The sequence below is a fragment of the Chiloscyllium punctatum genome, chromosome 16 (genome assembly GCF_047496795.1).
Source record: "Chiloscyllium punctatum isolate Juve2018m chromosome 16, sChiPun1.3, whole genome shotgun sequence".
Taxonomy (NCBI): domain Eukaryota; kingdom Metazoa; phylum Chordata; class Chondrichthyes; order Orectolobiformes; family Hemiscylliidae; genus Chiloscyllium; species Chiloscyllium punctatum.
In genome coordinates, this window is record NC_092754.1 from 39122761 (window position 1) to 39146178 (window position 23418).

The following is a 23418-nucleotide window of genomic DNA, read 5'->3' on the forward strand; positions in this document are numbered from 1 at the left end:
CAAATAGTACTGAAAGGCAGCATTTAATAATGAGACTGTTATGCATTACAACTGTAAATAGTTAGCCCAAAATAGAATAGAGAAGAATGCAGAGATTGTGTCATGGGATTATGGTGGAGATTAAAAGTGAGTAGCCCTGGGGGATATTGATTACCTCACTGACTGTACCAGTTAGGAGTCATCACCTCAAACGTGAGGATAGTGGCTCGAGGAGGCATCCTCCAGTACCAGAATCTGGTGTCTGAATGAATGTGGACTAAGATTTAATAGTATTAAGCAATGTAAGCTTCTTGTAGAAAGATGATGGCGTTCCTTGAGCTTGCAGTTGAAAGTTTCATTATTCCAATGTGGGAGACCAAAGATGTTGGTTAAAGTGTGTGATTGAAGCTGAGGGTTAAAGTGACAGGCAGTGTCAGGGTTGCACATGTAGACTTGAATTGAAACATGCAGCAAAGTGATTGGCCAAAGTGGAGGAGAGTGCACAGTATATTACGGAACTCTGGAAAAAAATAGATTTACCAAAGTTGAATAGATTTGGTACAAACTGTTATGGAATTCTTGAGGAGAGAATAACTTTTATAAAAGCCTGGTTTTGTTGATGACTTTAGTGGCCTGCTCCTCTCAAGGATTATATGTTCAAAGCTTATTTATAGCCCTTGAATCTTTCAACTGAGTTTTTGAATAATCATATCCTCACCTTTATTTTGATTTGGTTTGGTGAGGGATTTTGTTTATCATCCAGTTTGTAGATTTGATGAACAAAGCACATTTTCACTGACAGCTCTACACATTGAATACCTTGTTTTTCTCTCAACATTTATCAGCAGTTTTAAACTTGAAACAAGAAAGATAAATCTTTACCTTTGGAGGAATTACATCCCCTGGAACATTTTTCTGACCTTGATCATCTTTTTTGTAGTTTTTTGCTTTGCTTTACATGTATATGTAATCCAGTGGATTATGTACTAAATGTCTTAAATGTTGAAATATTGTGATCACCTTTATGATTTGATACAAGTGCATTGGTGCACAATTTTAATGGTCGTACAAGGTGAACAAAGGAAAACCTAGTGTTACTACTCACGTGAAATCTGGTAACTTCACCCATTTGAAGTACCTAGAAACTTTTACTTCTACTTCAGATCATAAGTGATTTTGATTACTACCGCTCAAATGTCTTTATCATTCCTTGACACAAGAAAAGTGAGACCATTTCGTCTTTTGCCAACTCTTAGCAATGTATTGCACAGTTTGCCTTTTCTGTCCAATATTTAAAGTTGTATATTACAGAATCTATTTGCTTTAAGAAATAATAGAAGTACCATTAGACTACGTATGTGTATTCTGTTAGCCACCAATTAATGGGAATGACATAAAGAATATGCCCTGTATAACTGAAACATAGCGTTTTTATTTATGTTCATGATGTCTTACGATCAAGGTAGCATTCCATTAGCCTTAACTACTTACTGTACCGGCATGCTAACGTTTCGTGAACTTGCTAACTTGAGCATAACGATCTCTCTGCATCACACAATCTTTGATCGATTTCCATATACTATTGCTTTATTATTCTTCCGACCAAAGTAAGCAATGTTCCCACACTATAGTTCATCTGCAGATTTACACCCAGTTACTCAAGCTATTTGTAAATGTCTACAACCTCATGTTTTAAAAAAAATTGTTTAAAAAAAACTTGTGGCCCCAGCACAGACCACTGCAGCATTCCCCTCATTCCTTCCTGACAAAAAGACCCACTTCTGCAGCCTGTTTTCTGCTGCAGCCAGCCAATCTTCTATCCATGCTAATATGTTAACCCCTGCACTAGGTGCTCCTACTTTGACAGGAACCTTTTTATTGGCAGTGGCACATGATCTTCTCTAAATCCTAGTACAACACATTTTGAAGGTTGTCCTTTATCCACAGTACAAAGTCTTTGCTGTTAAAGTTACTCTTTGAATATTTTTTAATCAACATGCTTAGGGATGTAATTGCACAACTCTGGACCAAATCTGAGTTGTATCCAGGACTCCTGACTCAGAGATAGGGATCTTTCTATTGCACCACGTGAGCCCCAGGCACCCTTCAAATAACATGATTTCCCTTTTGCAAAGCCATGCTGCCTCTTCTCAGTTTGTCCATATATCCAGCTATAACTTCCTTAATGATCAATTCTAACATTTGCCCCATCAAGGCATTGAACTAACTGGTGTATAGTTTTCTCCTTTCTACCTCCCCCTGCCTTCTTGAAAAGAGGAGTTACATTAGCTGCTTACCATTCAAATTAAATCTTCCAGAATTTCGTGAATTTTTAAAAGACAAACAAATTTGTGACCTCATTACCTGGGTCTTTTAAAATCCTAAGATAAAGTGGCTCTGGATCTGATGATTGATAGCATGCAGCTCCATCAGTTTGCTCAGCACCTAGACACTCCGCTTACTTTTTAAAATATCCACAGAAACTCTTGCTATCTATTTTTGCATTTCTACCTAGCTTTTCCTCATTCTCTTAATTTCTTTCTTCTCGTGAATCTTTTAGCCATTTTTTAAATATTCTGTCGGTCATCTGACCTACCACTTAATCTTTGCACAATTATGTTTTTTCCTTAAGGTTAATGCTTTCATTGAAATATTTATTGAGCAATGGATTATGTATCCTCCCATGAGAATTTTTTTCTAGTAGTGACGACTCGTAAGAATTTGGTATACTTATTCTGAATTTTTGTGTATCCTCTTAAGTAGATTTCACAATGTATCTATTGATCTATCGCATTGCCTAGTATACCAATGCACTTGACATAACTCAGTTTTCATGTCCTTATTTAGATTTGAAATGTGAGTCTTACACTCTTATTTCTTTTAAGCCAGATGTAAAATTCAAGCGTAGTCTGATTGCTGCTATCTAGGGATAACCTTGACTCTGAGGTCACTAGGTAATCTTTCACGTTACATGACGCCAAATCTAATATTGTTGCACTCTGGTTAGTTTCAGAGTATTCTGCTATATCTACCCAAACTTCATCCCTTTTTTTTGTTGGAAACCCTCTCACATACCCTAGTTATATTGTTTGAAAGAACACTTATTCCAGGATGATTGAACTGCAGACCATCCTAATGCTTCAGTCCATGCTCTGGTCGTTTCAGAGGCCAATGCACCACAAATCTGAATGTACTCACCCACATTAGTTGTTAAGTGTGATCCTGTGCTTTCCTTTGACTATGGCGCAAACTCCACCTTCCTTTGCTAGTATGTAATCGAGAGCATAGCGGTTTTGTTGGGTAAATAGGCACAATTCTGAAAGCATGTCCCTAATTTCTATTAGGGCAGCAGTTGTCTCATTTCACAAATTGTGAGTCCACAAATGAGAGAATTACGGTTTGATGACTAATAACTCGTGAAGACTCTCCTACGGAAAGAACACTAAGAGCTGCATATGCCAATTACTGAGTTTTACTTCTTGATTTGGCCTTTGGATTCTTCCATTTTACATGAAAATCAGGAGAAACTGCATGTTTAACAGGTGAATTATGATCTTGTTGCCAGGTAATTGGACTGGGAACAGTAGTTGGAAAGAATGTTCCTACAGCTATAGCACGAGGAGTGCTTGCTCTATTCAGGACAAGGTATTTAGATGCCTTATCATCTAAAAATAATCTAAAAAAAATTATTTTTACTGAAAAATAATATCAGGTTTAGTATAGATAATGGAGGGACCTTCCCTGTAAGAAGCAGGCCTACCTACCTGGGTAATCCATGATAACATAGTTTGGTCCCGAACGTAAAGGCTGAAAATCATTTAGTCGAATGAGGTGGGTCTCTTGATAAGAGACGTGGTCGACACCCCAGAATGGTGTCTCCATCTAATAATTGGGAAAATATTAGTGCCATTAGGGGTATCATAATAAAGGTGGGTGTTGTTACCACCCCACAAAAGGTTTGAATACCAGTGGTAATAGAGTCACATACCTCCTTAAGGCATACACATGAGATGCGAGGTCCTTCAAGGAAGCAATAATGACTGATACATTTTGTCATAGCATAGGGGATAATTTTAGGCACTTTTACATAAGTGCACTCCCATCCCTTACCATTGTAGCAATTTGGATAGGATAGTGTGGGTTTACTGGAGGAAGTCCATAATCCTGTAAATACTTAAGAACTATTCTATATCCCCATGTTAGGACTTGGAAGGATAAAAGGGGTCAGGGAGTCTCTTGCTGAAGTAAGAGCGTAACAAACTACTTCATCCTCTCCAAATATCTTCTTATGGGTTTCTAGAAACAAATTGTTAGTGAAGAATAACATCCCCCCCCTTTGTCTCTTTTACTACGTGATCCAACTGAAAGGGGACAAGGCTTACTAGGGATGCCCTTCGTGCAAACGTAATCAAACTGACACACAATTAGACTTGTTCTGTAAATGAACTGTTCAATCTTTTTAATGCAGCTGACCACTGCATTAGATATTCTTGGCAACATTCAGTCTTTCGGCACACGAGGACATCTTCCTGGCATAGTTGGTACACAGTCCCTGTTTGCTGAGGATCGCACAGGTAAACTGTCCCTTCTTGTACACCAATTCTGGCAATGGCAAGTCCATACAGCAGGTCAAGTTTGATCTTTATCATCTCCCCCTTGCAAGGTTGGAGGCTGCAGAGTGTCCATTGTAATAAAGTATAAACCATTTCCTCCTTGTATATAAGTATATACAATATATACACAATCAATTAAAATAGGCAGCAGCAGAGAAGTAACACAAACTAATCTAGTAGGGGTCACCGATATTCTGGTTTGAGTATTGCGGGCGTACCTTATTTGAGGCCATATTTTGTGCTTTTAAGCAGGCTAGAAGACCAAAAGAGCAATTTTGAAACAAATAATTCTCAAATTAATCAAACTCCGAATAGCCCACTGGAGTAAATATATTTCCCACATTGGCAAAAAGACTGGTTCATTTTAAACTCCGCACTAGAGATTCCCTTCCTACCCATTATTTTATTACTTTATATGGAGGAGCCTCAGCATGGGTGAATCAAGCAAACCTATTTCTATAAATCCAGCTTTGCTAAGAGATAATACTCTTTTAAGTTTTGCTCCTAAAAACATCAATATTACCTGAAGTTTAGAATAGTTCTGGAATATGTTGTATTCTTTTTAAAACATACATTAGCCTTGTGCCCAATCAAATGGCCTGATCTACAGCTGTGGTTAACAGTATTTAGAATTAAGTGTAGAAACCAGATGGTGATTTTGAGTAGAAAAGTTGGTGATGAATATTGGCTGGAGGGCAATGCTGTGCCCAAATTATAATAACATGACACAAAGCTTTCAAACCACACTGACATTTTCTAATATTGAGCTGACCCTAGAAGTTAGACATTGGTACAGTCTTAAAATTATAAACCATCACTGTTCAGTCTCAAATAACTAAGTGAAGATAATAGCTCAGCCAGACACTCCTTCTTAGATCTAACAGCCCAATCCAAAGAGAAATCAAACCAACCAGTGTGCATTCTTATAAGCTTCATACACAAAGCAAAAACATTTAGGCTTCGCGTCTATGTATAAAATCAAATCACCTGATAATTCAGTCAATAGTATATTGTAATATAAAGTGTCTGTAATTATTTCAGAAATGGAAATTTGCAAATTACTTCCAGATTTTTAAACAATATGGAAAATAATCCAAACACTAAACCTGTATAATTCCAGTCAGTAAGCAATAGAGAAATCAACCTCTACATTGTGAATTGGCATTGAACAGAAAGTCTCATTCCCCTGTAATTTCTGCACCTTACCCAGACCTGGCATACCCGTCCTTATGCTGTGTCTAACTGGGTTTTGCTGGGGACCCAATGGGATCAGAAGTTTGGGGTGTAAGGCTGCCTGCTTGGCAGCTGCATATATTTGCCCACTACTTTAGAAACTGTATCAGTTTCATCAGCATGAGCCGAATATCTTGATAACTGTCAGATTGATTGGGCAAAATAATATTACTATAACGCTGCCCCCTTGGAGGTTAAAAATCTTCAATGTTCCCACGAGGCTCCAAAATCGTGATCACATTAAAAGCACAATGAAGAGTCAGTGTATATTAGTAGATTTTCCTTTTGATAGGATGAAAGCATGTCAACTCCCAATGTCAGCTCCAAGGTAACATTAAAGACACATTAACTCCCCATTGGCCACATTTCAACAGTTAAAGCAAGGGCTAGGCATTTGCCCCTGGGGTTATTGATGTCTTGTTGCCAGTCTCAAAGGTGAAATGCTGGGGTTTGCCTGTCCCCATTTGCAGGATCCCCTCGGGAAAAGATTGTCCAGCAGTGGTCATTGGATGGGCACATGAGGTAGGTTTCACCTCCAGTGGGTATCCTGGTTCCAATCAACCCTATCAGGGCTGGCATACAACATTTGGGTTCACGAGGATGTTGAATATAATTTGTTTTACCTGTAACTTGCATCATGGTTCAGTCTGGTTTTGGCCACCCTAATAGAAAACCACCACTCACCTCATTTGCAACTAAAAATTCCTGGACTGTTTCGTACTGTTGGTCTGGATCCTATCAGTAACTCCAGGCGGAAAACATTGCAAAAGCATAGGGTTAATTGTTTATTGTTAATAGTGATTGTAATTGTTAATAGTGATCATTGTTCAATTGTTTGTCACTTCCATCAGACAGGCTCATACTTCAGTCTTGTAACACAAGCCATTCATATTCAGGCCAGTCCCAGAATTTTACTGCATTTACATTCGTATCGCCCTTGGACACATTGAGTAAATTTGGCCGGTTTGGTCTTGCAGTTAGGGGCATGTTTCATTAACATAACTCTAGTCCCCGGGATGGGACCTGGTTTAGGATGGCACAGGTCACTTATCCCCATGATATCAGCTATGAAGGCTGGATTCTTCATTTTCAAAAAAAGGAAAGGTTTGTAACAAGTGAGTGATTTAAATTAAGGCTGGGGACAATCAGGAGATGTTAGGGGCTCAGCAGGTAAACAGGAACAAAATCCCAGTCCTCAAAAAGGGCTGGTATGCCAGACACAGGCTTGGGATTCCAAGTAGGATCTAAGTTCTTTATTTTACAGTATCGTTGCTTTAACCTTATTTATATTTTCCTCAACCTTTGTGGCCTTACACATTTTCTCATGTCCCTTTTTTTTTATAAATCCATTCACAGTCACCTCTCCAGCTTTTGGGAGTTCCATCTGTTTTATATATATACATTTTAGATCCTCGAGAACTACAGGACACGTATATAAGGTGAATGTCTAAAGAACCAATAGCAGTGATGTGAGAAAAAACATTTTTAACTCAGCGAATAGTTGGGTTTGGAATATCCTGGACTGTGATGAAGACAAATTCACTCTTGGCTTTCAGAAGGGGTCTGGCAAACAACTGAAGAGCATTTTCAGGGTTATATGGGAAAGACAAGTATGTGGGACGAGTTGAGCTGCTTTCTGAAAGAGCTGGCATTGACACACTGGCCCAAATGACTGTTACCATTTTGTGACTTCATGATTGTTAAAGGTATTTGTGATTTGGAGGTGCCAGTATTGGACTCGGGTGTACAAAGTTAAAAATAACACAACACCAGGTTATTGTCCAACAGGTTTATTTGGAAGTACTAGTTTTTGGAGCACTGCTCCTTCCTCGGGTGACAACCACCCGATTAAAGGGGCAGCACTCCGAAAGCTAGTTCTTCCAAATGAACCTATTAACCTGGTGTGTTGTTTTTAATTAAAGGTAGTTGAACACTAATATTAATTTCAAAATAATTTTTTTTCTCTTCCATGTTATTTGCGATAACAATTACCTGCAGTTTATTCGAGCTTTATTGTCTGCTTTTCTGATAGTCAAGGAAATCTAGTGTGCTTCTTCGTGTGGGTTCTGTTATCTTCTGAATAACAATCATTGCCAGCAGATGGCATCAGAACAACTATTCTGAAGTAATGAGCTGGAGTTTCTCAAATTGGCCAACCTGGAGGTGGAACTGATGAATTTTCCTTTTCTTGCTTTGTTTAAGGAAAATTGTAGTCATTGTTCCTCAGTCTGTTTTTTCAACACACAGACTCTGTATGCTATGCTAAAATGCAGATTCAGCTGTCATTGGCTCTGCATCTGTACAATTTTCATCTTTTAAAGCCTATCTGACTTCAAGCTCTGAATGTTGAAGGAACGTTCCAGGGAAGGTGCTTGATGCAGCTGAAGATGGTTAGGGCTAGGAACAAAGATGATTGAATTCCCGCAACCACAACTATCTTACATCATGCTAGGTATGACTCCAAACCAGTGGATTCACCTTTCCAGGTCCATTCCAAATTCAATTTTGTTAGAGCACCTTGAAGTTAATTACTTTTGCTTCACCTCTTGAGTTTTCCTCATTTGTCCAGGTTCATGCTAAGATTGTGATAAGGATAGGAGCTGACTACTGTGACAAGTGAACAGGTCTTTTTGTATAATCGCATCTTGATATTGTACCTAATGGCGCCCTCCACCACTTTGCTGTTCATCTAGAGTAGAGTGATAAGGCAGTTGTAAGTTGGATTTCGCTGCTTTTTGTGGTCATGATTGCAAAGTTATGGTCTGAGCTGCCTGCTTAAGAATGTGATCCTTCTAAAACTCTAGAGGATCACATGTGACTTCATTGAAACATATAAGATCCTGAGGAGACTTGACTGGGTGGATGTGGAAAGGTATTTCATTTTACTTGGGGGTGGGGGGGGGATCTTGAATCAGAAGTCACAGTTTAAAAACGAGGGGTCACCCATTTAAGACACAAATGGGGAAGACATTTTTTTCCTCTGAGTGTCATGAGTCTTTAGAATTCTTCAAAACATAGTGGAATATTTTTAAGGCAGAGACAGGGATAATCAAGAATGAAAGATTATCAGGGAGATCCAAGAAAGTAGAGTTGAGATTAGTGATCTTAGTGAGTGGCAGAGGAGGCTTGAGGGAACAAATGGCCTATTCTTGTTCCTTGAATGTATGTTTGTACAATAGAGTCAGTTATAATGATAAGAGTGACTTATATTGTTTTTAAAAAGCAGTCATTCTAGTTACCACCAAATTACGTCATTATTCCTTGTAAAACTTCCTTCCCAGTTGGACCTAAGCTGGTCAAGGCTCAAGTTCTCAACCTTGGTGGAGTATTTCTAATGTTCTCTTACAGTGACTTTGGAAAGTTTGCATTTTCTAAAACTTTAGTGGGATGTAGTATGCATATTTCATCTCCTTGGAAATTTTATTTTCAGAAGTCCTCTATTCACATATTACAGTTATCTGGCTATCTTGCTCGAAACTTTGAGGAACTAGATGGAATTCTTGTTTTTAAAACACTAGTCTCATTTGACGTTACTTGTAGCTGTTTAACATAGGTGGGCTGGAGAATTTTCCAGACATTGAAGGTTGCATTTCAGGGTCAGCACAGGAGTTTTTTTAAATGATACTACAGAGAGAATTCCTGTGTGAAGTTGTTGTAATTAAATTTTTATGCCTCATACAGCAAACTTTAGCAACAAAGATAAAAATTTTGTTTTACTGAAGGGCCCAACAAGTATCATTTGAATTACTCAATGTAAAGAAAGTGCTTCAGTCACAAACTGCCCAGAGTATGATGTGCACACTTGTAACCCTGTGACCTAAACCATGACTTTACATAGACAAAGCAGAAATTGGAACTATACTATGGTGCAAGACTGGGCTGGGGAGTGCGGGATTAAGGATATACAACCTGTGTATATTTAAAGGATGAATTTGATAGGAAAATAATTATTTTTGTAAAATTATATTGATTGCACTATGAAATGCACACTTTTATTAATAAGCTATAATTGAATTCAACTGAAGATTCTTTGTAAATGAGTTTTGTATCACTGAAGCTGAAATAATTGTGATAAAATGGCAGGGCTACTCAATTAATACTTAACTTTTACTAAATAATATAATTTTTTTTTACAGCCCACAAAAGATAAGCTGATTGATCACTATCTTGGTCAGAGCCCAAATGACCCAGCACTTGATGGAACTTATTTCAGGTAAATACTTGATCGTCCTCTTGATGAATATTAAGTCTTTGAATGACAAAGCAAATAGCTGAAATACTCAGCAAGTGTATCAGAAACTGCTGGAGAAACTCAGCAAGGCTGTCAGCATCTCTGCAGAGAGAAACAGAATTCATGTTCTGAAAAAGTCTCATTGAACTTTAAACATTACCTCTATTTTTCTATTTTCACAAATGCTGCCAGACCTGCTGAATTTATCCAACATTTCTGTTTTCTTTTCAGGCTTTGCTTTTATTTTCATGAGATGGGATGTTGCCTTTGCTAAAGCAATTCTATGCAGTATGTTTGTGTTCTGGGTAAAACTATCCAAAATTTCTTCCCTCGTTAAAATTGAATGCCTGAGCTTGTACTGCAGTTCAATGATTATGAGCAGGAATGACTCAAAACTATGGAGATATCCTGCAAACCTGGAAGTCCTGAAACGGTCTCAGTCTCTGTGGGCTTCAGCATACAGGAACCTTAGCATGTAACCTCCAGTTCCCTCCCTAATCCTTTTTATTTGTTTGTTGAATTAAATTGGATAGATTATTACAAACTTTACTGACTGTTTACTCAGAAACCTGTGTAGAACTGCTGTGTAGTTTTCATATCTAGTTTCCCTAACCTGAATGGACAGTTTCAAACCCTGGATGTAGGTTTGTTCGGTGAGCTGGAAGGTTCGTCTTCAGACATTTCATCACCATACTAGGGAACATCTTTAGTGAGCCTCTGGTTGAAGCACTGGTGGTGTAGTCCGTAATGTAACACCACCAGTGCTTCATCGGGAGGCTCACTGAAAATGTTACCACGTATGGTGACGAAACATCTAAAAATGAAACTTCCAGCTCAGCAAGCAAACCGACATCCAGAACCTTAACCTGAGCTAGAAATCTTCTCAAAACACCCAATGAAAACCTAAACTGATGATTCCATGATCTTCTTACTTTATGTTATATATTTCCTTTTTTTGTTACAGGTAATTTCTTTTGTCTGAAAAAACTTTTAAATTGTTACTTGTACTGAAACACTGAATTAAAAATTGCTTCCTGCTTCAAACTTCAATAATCTATTACATTTGTTGAAAATCAGCAGGAGCACTGAATTCCTACTCACCAAATCCTGAACTTCCTATTCTGTGCATAATCTGGTTGATTAAAGTTTCAGTTTCTAATAAACTGTGTGTCGTTTTATGATTTAGAGTCATACAAATGTACAGCGTGGAAACAAACCCTTCAGTCCAACTTGTCCATGTCGACTAGACATCTTAAATTAATCTAGTCCCATTTGTCAGCCTTTGACCCATATCACGTCAAACCTTTCCTATTAATGTAACCAATCCAGATGCCTTTTAAATGCTGTAGTTCTACCATCTTCCATTACTTCCTCTGGCAGTCCATTTCATACATGCACAACCCTCTGTGTGAAAAAGTTACCTCTTAGGTCCCTTTCAAATATTTCCCCCCTCACCTTAAACCTATGCCCTCCAGGTTTGGAGTTGCCTATCCTGCAGAAACGACCTTGACTATTCATTTATCTGTGCCCCTCATGATTTTATAAACCTCCATAAGATCACCAATCAGCCTTCAGGGAAGGTATCCCTAGCCAAATCAGCATCTACCAGTAGCTGAAATCCTCCAACCCTGATGACATCGTTGTCAATTTTTTCTGAACTCTTAAATTTAAGAGCACCTTTCCAATATCAGTGAGACCAGAATTGAATGCAGTGGCCTAACCAATGTCTTGTACGGTTGCAAGCGTACAAAACACCTCCTTCGTTATCCTATCTACCTGCAACTCCACTTTGAAGGGACAATGAACCTGTACTCCAAGGTATCTTTGTTCAGCAACACTCCCCAGGACTTTACCATTAAGAATATATATCCTGCCCTGATTTGACCTACTAAAATGCACCTCACATTTATTTAAATTAAACTCTGTTTTGTCACTCCTCAGGCTATTTGATCAAGGTCCTGTTGTGCCCTGAGGTAACCTTTTTTGCTGTCCGCTACACTACAAATTTTGGTGTCGTCTGCAAACTTAACCACATCTCCTACATTCACATCCAAATCATGTATATAAATGACAAAAAAACAGTGGACCCAGCACTGACCCTTGTGGCATGCCTCTAGTCCGAAAAGCAACTTTGTCTCCTATTTTCAAGTCAGTTATGGATCGAAATGGTTAGCTCTTCCTGGATTCCACATAATTTAACTTGCTAAGCAGTCTACCATGCAGAACTTTATTGAAAACCTGACTTTAGTCCCTATAGACTGTGTCCCTGGCTCTGCCTTCATCAGTAGAGCAGTCTTTGTACCAACCACTTGGCTGTCAGTGTTATGTTCCCCTGAGAGTCCATCACTCCCTAAATTTTCCAAAACTGCATACTTGTTTGAGATGAGGATAGCCACAGGAGACTCCTGCACCACCTGCCTTCCTCTCCTACATTTCTTCAAGGTAATCAATCTACTTGACTGTATCTGCTGTTTTTCTTCCTTCCTGAAACTGCCACCCATCAAAACAACCTGGATCCTGTAAATTCCTCATTGCCTCTAACTGTCGTTCCAACCTATCCATACGATCTGATAGCATTGTCAACCAAACACAATTCCCGCAGACATAATCATCAATAACATTAAAATTTTTACTAATCACCCAAATTCGACAGGGAAAAGCACATCATTATTGCGTTATTTATTTTTAGCAAGCCGTTGAATGCAAATTCTCCCATTTGGTTACCCAAAAGTGTTTTAGGCTGAAAGTGTTTTCAGATAATAGTGTTTCATAATCTAAGTGTTCTTCAGTGTCAATGCTCATTCATTTCTCTTTATGTTAACTTTACATTAACTTTCCTTTGTTGACCTTGAGCATGACTTCTTGTAGTCTCTAAGCAACAGCTGTTTACTTGAAATTAACATCTTCCATCAAGTCAATTCAAATGGGTGAATGTGCTTTTGTGTTGATCTAACAGTTGTATTTGCCTGGAGATGGACAATGCTGCACAAATTAATTACTTCCTGTGCACACTGACAGTGGTACATTAGCTAGACGTTGATCTGTGTTCCTGTTTAAGGAAGGAGAATACCAAGTTCATTAAAAGTTACTGATTCTCATCTTGATCAGAGACGGCTGTAAGAAAATTTTATATGTACCTACATTGGGTAAATGACAGAAATGAAGGTAATATTTTTTGCGTTGATTAAAAGTGGCTCAGTGGTTAGCACTGCTGCCTCACAAACCAGGAACTCCGGTTCAATTCCAGCCTCTTGTGACTGTGTGGAGTTTGCGCATTCTCCCCATGTCTGCGTAGGTTTTCACCAGGTGCTCTGGTTTCGTCCCACAATCCAAAGATGTGCAGGTTAGGTGAATTGGCCATGCTAAATTGCCCAAAGTGTTCAGGGATGTGTAGGTTGGGTGCATTAGTCGGGTGTAATGTAGGATGGGGAAATGGGTCTGGGTGGGTTACACTTTGGGGGGTCGGTGTGGACTTGTTGGGCCGAAGGGCGGCACGGTGGCACAGTGGTTAGCACTGCTGCCTCACAGCGCCAGATACCTGGGTTCAATTCCCGCCTCAGGCGGCTGACTGTGTGGAGTTTGCACATTCTCCCCGTGTCTGCGTGGGTTTCCTCCGGGTGCTCCGGTTTCTTCCCACAGTCCAAAGATGTGCAGGTCAGGTGAATTGGCTATCCTAAATTGCCCGTAGTGTAGGTAAGGGGTAAATGAAGGGGTATGGGTTGGTTGCGCTTCAGTGGGGCGGTGTGGACTTGTTGGGCCGAAGGGCCTGTTTCCACACTGTAAGTAATCTAATCTACACTGTAGAAATTCTTTAAAGTGTGCAGGCACAACCCATGCTACTTGCCAAGGAATGACCACTTGGCAAGGTTTGACAAGATCAGGATAAACAAGACAAAAAAATTATGATAATTAAAACTGGGATAAAGCAATTACATTCAGAATAATTTGTTTTACAGTAGATGACACTTCCTTTTCATGTAGACCAGTGTAGAGTGTTAAGGTTGGAGCAAGAAACTGAGAGAAAATGTATGTATTGGACCAAAGGAGTGTGGAACAGTCATTAAGTAACATCTAGTGGGCTATTATGAATTTTGGAAACAATTGTGCCTTTGCTTGGCTGTCATTAAGATAGACAAATAACGCACTGCATTACCTGAGAGGTAGACTATTTCAAATGAGAGTAATGCTGTTGCTGTGCGAGGTTTTTGGCTGACACTGTTTGGAATACTGTATGGAGTATGGTCAACTCATTTTAGGAATTTTGTTACTTTTTCATGGCTTTCAAAACTGATGATGCTTCTGATTTTGGAACATTAAGAGAAATGCTTAAAAAACTGGATCATTCTTTATTATGGAAAAGGCTTCAATGTGATTGCATTATTGGAATTTTTTAATACTTGTGTTTGAAAGGTTTTTGGTTTAATTTAGATGGAAAAGATTCTGATAAAATCAGGTTGAGGCTACAAACGGTTAATTCCCAGACTTTACTTTACTAATTTGCAGCATTATAAGATTGTGGATTGTTTTTACAGGTGATTAGGTTTTATATATAATATATATATATTATATATATACGCTGAGGGGAAGTGAACTGATGATTAACTGTATTAATTCTTTCTTGTACTGTAGCCCTGAGGCACTGGCAAATTACTGAACAGTACTAAAGTACTAGAATAGATGTCATTCAGTGGCCTAGATTTTATGATCATGGTGATGATGGATTTCATCATGCAATTTACAAGAACCTAGGAAGAGATAGCAGAATTATTACACCATATAAAACAAATGTAATAATTTGTATTGAAAAAGGTATGCTAGTAATTGTTCAATTTAGGAAGGGCTACAGAACATGCTCAATGAATTATAGATCAATCATTTTAACTTTACTGGAGGAGGAATAGAGTCGTCCTTATAAATGGAGTCAATGTCTTTTAGAGTTTAAAAGAATAACAATAGTTAGCATAATTTCAAAAGGGCAAATCTTGCTTCTGTGATCATAGTGATTTTTTAAAGGAGAAAACAAAAGGAATTTATTTTGGATTTTTGGTTTCGGTAATAGACTAATGAATAAATTCCGAGGACATTAAATTGGGGGAAAAATGGCAGATTGGATTGCTGTCTGTCTTAAAGCCAAGAATGCAGAATGGGAATCAAGAAGAGTTGTTTAGAGTGGTGGAATGAGGAAGTCATTGAGAGATCACCTGCAGAGATCATGGCTGTTCATAATTTACATTAATGATTTGGACTTCGGCAGATGATATCACCATGTTAATTGTACAGGACTAGTAATCCAAAAGTCCAGACAAATTATCGGGGGCGTAGGGTTAAAACCCAACATAGCAGCTGGTGGAATTTAAATTTGATTCATGTAAGGTTTTATAGAATGGTTCTACTGTATTTTGAACTCTCTTTAATTCATAGAGTAATATGGAGTCATTGGGGAGGGTTATATGATCTACTAGTTCTGATCAAAGGTAAGCTTATATGCCTTACTTTGCTATCAAACCTTAGGGAGAATAGCAGGCCAGGTTCTGTTGAAGCCCAATTGCCTGCTTCCACACTTGGTTGCAATGAAAGGAGTAGCTGGCACTGTTATGAGCAGACTTCCAGAATCTTGGGTGAAGAGAGTCACAGGATTGAATGGAAGTTCATGTCAAATCATTCATATGGTGCTCACTGCACCTTCAAAAGCTGTAACAATGTGCTACATTGAGGAGCAGGATATCGCTGATAGTAGCTTCTAGATTATTGCATTTAATGACACATCAGCGAGCAGAGGTTGCTGCGAGTATCACAGTCATTACAGCAGCCAAATGCAGTCCCATTATGTCCAGTTCATTTGTTGTGGGGAAGGCTAAACAGAGTTGTTTCTCATTGAGCCTTTTACTTCTGACAATCCTTGAAGTAGAAAGTTCAAGGAAGAGTCCAAGATGTTTTGTATTTCCTCCACTTATCTCATGCAGAATTTTGGCTGCATTATGAACGCATTTTCCTTGGCCATTAATCCTTCACATGGGACTTGAGCCTGGAGTTTTGACTAGGAGCAGGAATGCCACCCCCTGTGCTGCAGGACCTGCTGAATATGCATGTGGATAATTTTTCCTTGAAACAGAATTGGCACCGATGTGCTACCTTAGTCAGTTGAGAGAGGAAAGGATCACTCACATGACTTCTTGAAATACCAGCATTTGTTATTTTGCTTGTTACTTCTATGTTTTTACACTTGGTGGTAAGATTACATGGATTACAAAGTTGCTTCTTCTATTTAAGGGCAGTTATTCTTTTGCTTTCAGTAAATCTGACATTATATCACCTCTGGATGACCTTGCCTTTGACATGTACCAGGATCCTGAAGTGGCTCAAATCATACGTAAAATGGATGAAGAGAAACACGAAGCAGTTAAACATGAACGCTATGATTTTGCAAAGAAACTTAAACAAGCTATAGCTGACCTTCAGAAGGTAAAGTGTGTTAAGATCAAGTGCTATTGAACAACATTTAGACCTACTTATTACTCATTACATGAGGAGGAATTGCATTACAGATCAGGATGTTCTCCGTTTTCCATTTGTATATAAAGCACAGTTGATTTTGTATATAATTAAACATGAAAATCGTATGTTATTGAATGTGATTTTGATAGCTCTATTTATTTGGAATTATGTGCATTTTAGAAAACATTGTTGGAATTAGCAATCAAGACTGAGTGGAAGTGAGTTTTAGAACAATCTATTTAACCTATTTTGATTCCCCCCTTCACATGGTCAACAATGCCCTCCAGTGCATCTCTTCCACTTCCCACACCACCACCCTTGAATCCTACCCCTCCAACCACAACAAGGATAGAACCCCCCTGGTCCTGACCTTCCATCCCACTAATCTCCAGATACAGTGTGTTATCCTCTGCCATTTCCGCCACCTACTATCAGACCTCACCACTAGACACATATTTCTGTCCACACCCCTGTCAGCATTCCGCACAGATGATTCTCTTTGTGACTCCCTCGTTAAGTCCACACCTCCCACCAACTCACCGTCCACTCCCAGCACCTTCCCTTGCCGCTGCACAAGGTCTAAAACCTATGCTCATACCACCACCCCCCCCCACCCCCCCACCTCCATCCAATGCCCCAAAAGATGTTTCTGCAGCTGGCAGAGATTTTCCTGCACATCAAAACACCTTATCTATTGTGTCTGTTGCTCTCTATGTGGTCCCTCGACATTGGGGAGACAGGATGCCAACTCACTGAACGGTTCAGGGAACATCTCTGGGACACATGCAGCAAATAACCCCACCGCCCTGTGGCCAATCACATCAACTCCCCCTTCCACTCCCCCAAGGACATGCAAGTCCTGAGCTTACTCCACCACCAAATCCTAGCCACTCGACTCCTGGAGGAAGAACACTTCACCTTCCGCCCTGAGACCTTCCAGTCACACGGCATCAGGGTCAATTTTACCAGTTTCCTCATCTCCCCTACCCCAAACGCATTCCAGATCTAACCCTCCAACTCAGCACCGCCCTCTTGAACTGTACTACCTGTCCATCTTCCTTCCCACCTATCCGCTCTACCCTTCCCTCTGACCTATCACCATCGCCCCCCACTGGCATCTACCTATCTCTTTCCCAGCCGTCTTGCCCCAAGCCCCACCCCCACCTTCCTATTTATCTATCAGAACACCCCCAGGCCCCCATTCCTGATGAAGGGCTTATGCCTGAAACTTTGTTTCTCCAGCTCCTTAGATGCTGCCTGACCTTCTGTGCTTTTCCAGTGCCATACTTTTCGGAACTATTTAATGGGTCTTACTACCGTAACAGTTTGATTTATCATATTTATATGCATCATAGAACTATCGCAAATATGGCTCAAGTGGTTTAGACAATTAGAAACAATTTTTGAAAACGACACAAAAATAGGTTTCAGTCTAATACACTGTCAACTAAGTGTACATACATATGCTAATTCACAGGTTCAAGTTTAATTTCTGGCTTTCAGCACTTAGTTTATGTTGGCACTTGATGCAGAGGTTGGGTGTCATAAGTTGTTGGAGATTGGCTTTTATTCTTTCATGGGATGTGAGCATCACTGACTAGACTAGCATTTAGTGCCCTTGAGGTAGCGTTGAGATGTATTCTTGAACTGCTGCAGTCTATTTGCTGATCCACCCACAATGATGTTAGGAATGTCATTCCAGGAATTTGACCCACAACAGTAAAGAAATGGTGATATAATTGCAAGTCAGAATGGTGTGTGACTTGGAGGGGAGCTTGCAGTTGGTGATGTTCCCACTTGTTTTTTTGCACCTGTCCTCACAAACAACTTTCCCTTTAATTTTTTTTTCCATTGCATGGACCTCTGAAGTCCATCTGTGGCAGTGATTTCAATCTGCTGAAATCGGTGTTCACACTCTGATTGCTGTATATGAGATCTCCAAGCAGTGGCCATGCAGCTTGAGGAAGGTGGCTTGTCGGTGGTTGAGAGCAGTGGGTTTGTGAGATCCCTGCTGCTAATTGCCATTTCCTAGCTTCCAATATTTCTATCACTGATAACTCATTCTGTTACCAGCACAAGTGACAGTTTGAATCCCAAGATGAACTTGCTTATTGGTGTCATCTCTAAAACTGTCAATTTCTACTTTCAACATCTTGGCTGTCTCAGCATTCTCATTCATATTGTCTTTATCTTGAGACCTGATTACTCATTTGCAGTCCAGCTGGTCTCACACATTTTAAATTCTGAAGTTCAAGGTCGTCCAAAATGTTCTGTGTGTCTTAACTTTGATCATGGCCCATGTGACAATACGATGGCTTTAAAAGATTATTTTGTTCTTTTTGTTGAAGATAAGTTTTAAGACAGGGTTACCTAGCTGTCTGTTTCAAAAGCCAGTAAACAGCTTGCAAGGCCTTGGGGTTTTTTCGTAAAAGTCGGAACAATGGAAGCAGCCTGAAGGGATGGGGTCAAGCTCTCACGGAACCATGATTTTTAGTTTCTTAGCTTTTCAGTAGCAGTTGTTGCTAGGTCTGTTGCTGCAGTACATCTCTCTCCATTATCTTGGTGTTTTTCCTCTTGGGCTGCTGCAGTTGCATGTAGACAATCTGTTCTTGAATTTGCCTTTTTCCAAGGGTGTGTTTATGGGATGTTACTGTATTGGAATCGCTAATTCATAATATTTAATGAATTTATTAATCTGTTAAGTTTCTCAGTAGAGTTACAGTTAAACCCATTCTTCTTTATTCTTTGCTTTGCTGTGTTTTAACTGTGTAGTGTATGAATAAATTGCTTTTGCTTATCTGTGAGTAGTTTAACCAATTGAATTGTATCTGGAACGTCGCACCTTACATTTACCTTCAAAATAAGAAAAAAGAGAGGGTCTAGCCTGCCTTCTAAATATATTTTGAGGGGGTTTGGTCTGATCCATAACAGCTGCTTACTTACCTTAGATTGGTTCTGTTGAATAACATTTTGATTTTAAAGTTCTTATTTTCAAATTCTCATATGCTTGCCTCTCCATGACTCTAATCTCCTCCAGTTCCATACCCTTCTGATAATTCTGCACTGAATTGAATTCTGGTATCAAATATTCTTGATTTCAATAACTCTTCCTTTAGTGAGTGTGCTTCAGTTATGTAAATCTTAATCTGAATGCCTATTCTACCCATTCGGCCAAGTTTCTGCCCTGACATTTCCTAAAGTGCATCTGTGTCATAGTTTGTTTCATAGGACATAGAACATTACAGCACAGGACAGGCCCTTTGGCCTTTGATGGTTTCACAGGTTGGCACAACAATCTAAAGCCCATCTAGCCTACACTATTCCATTATTATCCATATGTTTATCCAATGACCATTTAAATGCCCTTAATGTTGACGAATCTACTGCTGTTGTAGGCAGGGTGTTCCACGCCCTTAATTTAAAACTATGTCTCCTTGTGCTAGCCATCACCTTACAAGGAAAAGGGCGCTCACTGTCCACCCTATCTAATCCTCTCTTCATATTGTATGCTTGTATGAAGTAACCTCTTAACCTTCTTCTCTGTAACAAAATCAGCCTTTCTTCAGAAGACCTTCCCTTCATACAAGGCAACATCCTGGTAAATCTCCCCTGCACCCTTTCCAAAGCTTCCACGTCCTTCCTATAATGCAGCAACCAGAACTGTATGCAAACTCCAAGTGTGGCCATGTCAGAGATTTGTACAGCTGCAACATGACATCATCGCTGCAAAACTCAGTCCCTCTACCAATAAAAGCTAACACACTGTACAACCCTCTTAATGGGGTGGCAACTTTCAGGGATCAATGCTTATCCACATTTCCAAGAATCTTACCATTTGCCCAGTACTCTGTATTCCTGTTATTCCTTCCAAAGTGAATCAGTTCACTTTTTTCAGCATTAAACTCCATTTAGAGTCATAGAGATGTACAGCATGGAAACAGACCCTTTGGTCCAACCCATCCATGCTGACTAGATATCCCAACTCCATATAGTCCCACCTGCCAGCACCCAGCTCATGTCCCTCCAAACCCTTCCTATTCACATACCCTTCCAAATGCCTTTTAAATGTTGCAATTGTACCAGCCTCCATCACATCCGCTGGCAGCTCATTCCATACACCTACCACCCTCTGCGTGAAGGAGTTGCCCCTTAGGTCCCTTTTATATCTTTCCTCTCTCACTCTAAACCTATGCCCTCTAGTTCTGGGACTCCCCCAACCCAGGGAAAAGACTTTGTCTATTTATCCTATCCATGCCCCTCAATTTTGTAAACATCTGTAAGGTCACCCCTCAATCTCCCACGCTTCAGGGAAAACAGCCCCAGCCTGTTCGGTCTCTCCCCATGGCTCAGATCCTCCAACCCTGGTAACATCCTTGTTGTTCTTTTCTGAACTTTTTCAAGTTCAGATCATCTTTTCGATCTTGCACTGCAAGGTCTCTTTGTTCAGCAACACTCTCTAGGACCTTGCCATTAAGTGTATAAGTCCTGCTAAGATTGCTTTCCCAAAATGCAGCACCACGCATTTATCTGAATAAATTCCATCTGCCACCTCTCGGCCCACTGGCCCACCTGATCAAAATCCTGTTGTAATCTGAGGTAACCTTCTTCGCTGTCCACTACATCTCCAATTTTGGTGTCATCCGCAAACTTATTAACTATACCTCTTATGCTTGCATCCAAATCAGTTACATAAATTTGCCTCCTCTCAGCCCAGTTCCACAGCTTATCTGTGCCCCTCTGTAACTTGCAACATCCTTCTGCATTGTCCACAGCTCCACCGACCTTAGTGTCATCCGCAAACTTACTGATCCATCTTTCTATGCCCTCATCCAGGTCATTAATCTGTATGGCCCCATACAGATCCTTGTGGTGCACCACTAATAACTGAACTCGGGAATGAACATTTTCCATCAACCACCACCCCCTGTCTAACAGCTAGCCAATTTCTGATTTAAACTGCTAAATTACCCTCAATCCCATGCCTCATTTTCTACAATAATCTATCATGGGGAACCTTATCAAACGCTTTACTGAAATACATATACACCATATCAATTGCTTTGACCTCACTTCTTTAGTCAACCATGGTTCCCTCGCTTGGCCACTTCCTCCATGCCTGGCAGGTACATTCTTATAAAAAGACACACAGTAGCTGTTCTTTGAGCAAGCTGCACATTTCTATTGTGCCCATCTCTTGCAGTTTCCTTCCCCATCCTCTGCATCCTAAATCTTGCCTAATTGTATCATAATCGCCTTTCCCCCCAGCTATAACTCTTGTCCTGCGGTATATACTTATCCCTTTCTATTGCTAAAGTAAACATAACCGAATAGTGGTCACTATCCCCAAATAGTGCTCACTACCTTCAAATGGCTTGGTTCATTACCTAGTATCAAATCCAGCGTGGCCTCACCTCTTGGTCTGTCTACATTGGACAAAAACTGATCCATCTAAAGTACTCAAACTATAGTGTTTCCAGTCGATATTTGGAAAGTTAAAGTTCCCCATAACAACTGTCCTGTTACTTTCTCTTCTATCCAGAATCATCTTTGCAATCCTTTCCTCTACACCTCTGGAATGATTTGGAGGCGTATGGAAAACTCCCCGACAGGGTGACCTCTCCTTTCCTGTTTCTAACCTCAGCCCATACTACCTCAGTATATAAGTCCTCATCAAATGTCCTTTCTGCCTCTGCAATACTGTCCTTGACTAACAATGCCCCACCATCTCATCTTTTACCACCTTCCCAGATCTTACTGAAACACCTAAACCCCAAAACCTGCAAAAACCATTTTGTCCCTGCTCTAACTATGTCTCCGAATTGGCCACATCATTGAAGTCTCCAGTACCATGCTGCAAGTTCACCCACCTTATTCTGGATGCTACCTTCCTGCCTGCCAGTACAGTCCTGTGACCTTGAAACCTTAATCCTGACCTCACTGCTTTGAACCTCCTGTACATTGGAGCTACAAATTAGGTTCCTATCCACCTGTTGCATTAGTTTAAACTCTCCTGAAGAGCATTAGCAAGTTCCCTACTTCCCTCCCCGGATATTGGTACTCCTCTGGTTCAGGTGTAAATCATCCTGTTTTGTAGAGATCCCACCTACCCTAGAATGAGCCCCAATTATCCAGTTATCTGAATCCCTTCCTCCTGCACTATCCTTGTAGCCACATGTTCAACTGCTCTCTCTCCCTATTCCTTGCCTCACTAGCACGTGGCAGAGGTAACAATTCTGTTTGTTCTAGCTCTATGTTTCCACTCTACCTCCTTGAATTTCTGCCTCATTTTCCCCATCTTTTTCCTATCCATATTGTTTGTGCCTACGTGGACATGACTTGAGGCTGCTCCCACACATGCAGTGCAGAAACTTGCCAAAGGTCCTTCGGCAGCATCTCCCAAAAGCATGACCACCTCCATCTAGAAGGATAAGTGAGAAAGTCTGTAGTCATAAAACTTGTCCTTAAACATTTAGAAAAAATGTAATGCTAAATTATGAAGACATTTGCTTCACGTTAGAAAATAAACAGGACAGGAAGGGATGCGTCAGGCCACAAAAGGGGGTACCCAGGATGTGCAGAAGATAAAAACACCTGTTCTCAACAAGTGATAATAGGATGCTCTAAGGCAATTAAGAACATTTACCTTAATATCAATGAGTCTTTGTAAACAGGACACAGAGTGATAACATTCATGGCTGTTCACTTGTGAAATTAATGACAGTGTTTGATTCTGACCTCAGAGTCTTGGTATCATCTTGTATGCATGTCAAAAGCAGTGTAATTAACGGTCAGGTCCTATCAATTATAATGGATTCTTATTACACTTGCAAGCTAGGCAGACAGAGGGAAAAACATTTTTCTGTTACA

General features: G+C 39.9%; 1 protein-coding gene across 10 annotated transcripts in view; it reads left to right on the forward strand.

The window, feature by feature from the left end:
- The window catches only part of cep104 (centrosomal protein 104), a 198703-nt gene that overhangs the window by 14416 nt on the left and 160869 nt on the right, over positions 1-23418 (forward strand). For all 10 annotated transcript variants that reach the window (XR_011962719.1, XM_072586743.1, XM_072586744.1 and 7 more), the window contains 2 exons: positions 9962-10038; positions 16350-16518. Coding sequence is in view for 9 of the 10 variants with exons in the window: in XM_072586743.1 (XP_072442844.1) it covers positions 9962-10038; positions 16350-16518 (246 nt within the window). In the remaining variant the exon portion in view is untranslated. The remainder of the gene's footprint in view (positions 1-9961; positions 10039-16349; positions 16519-23418) is intronic.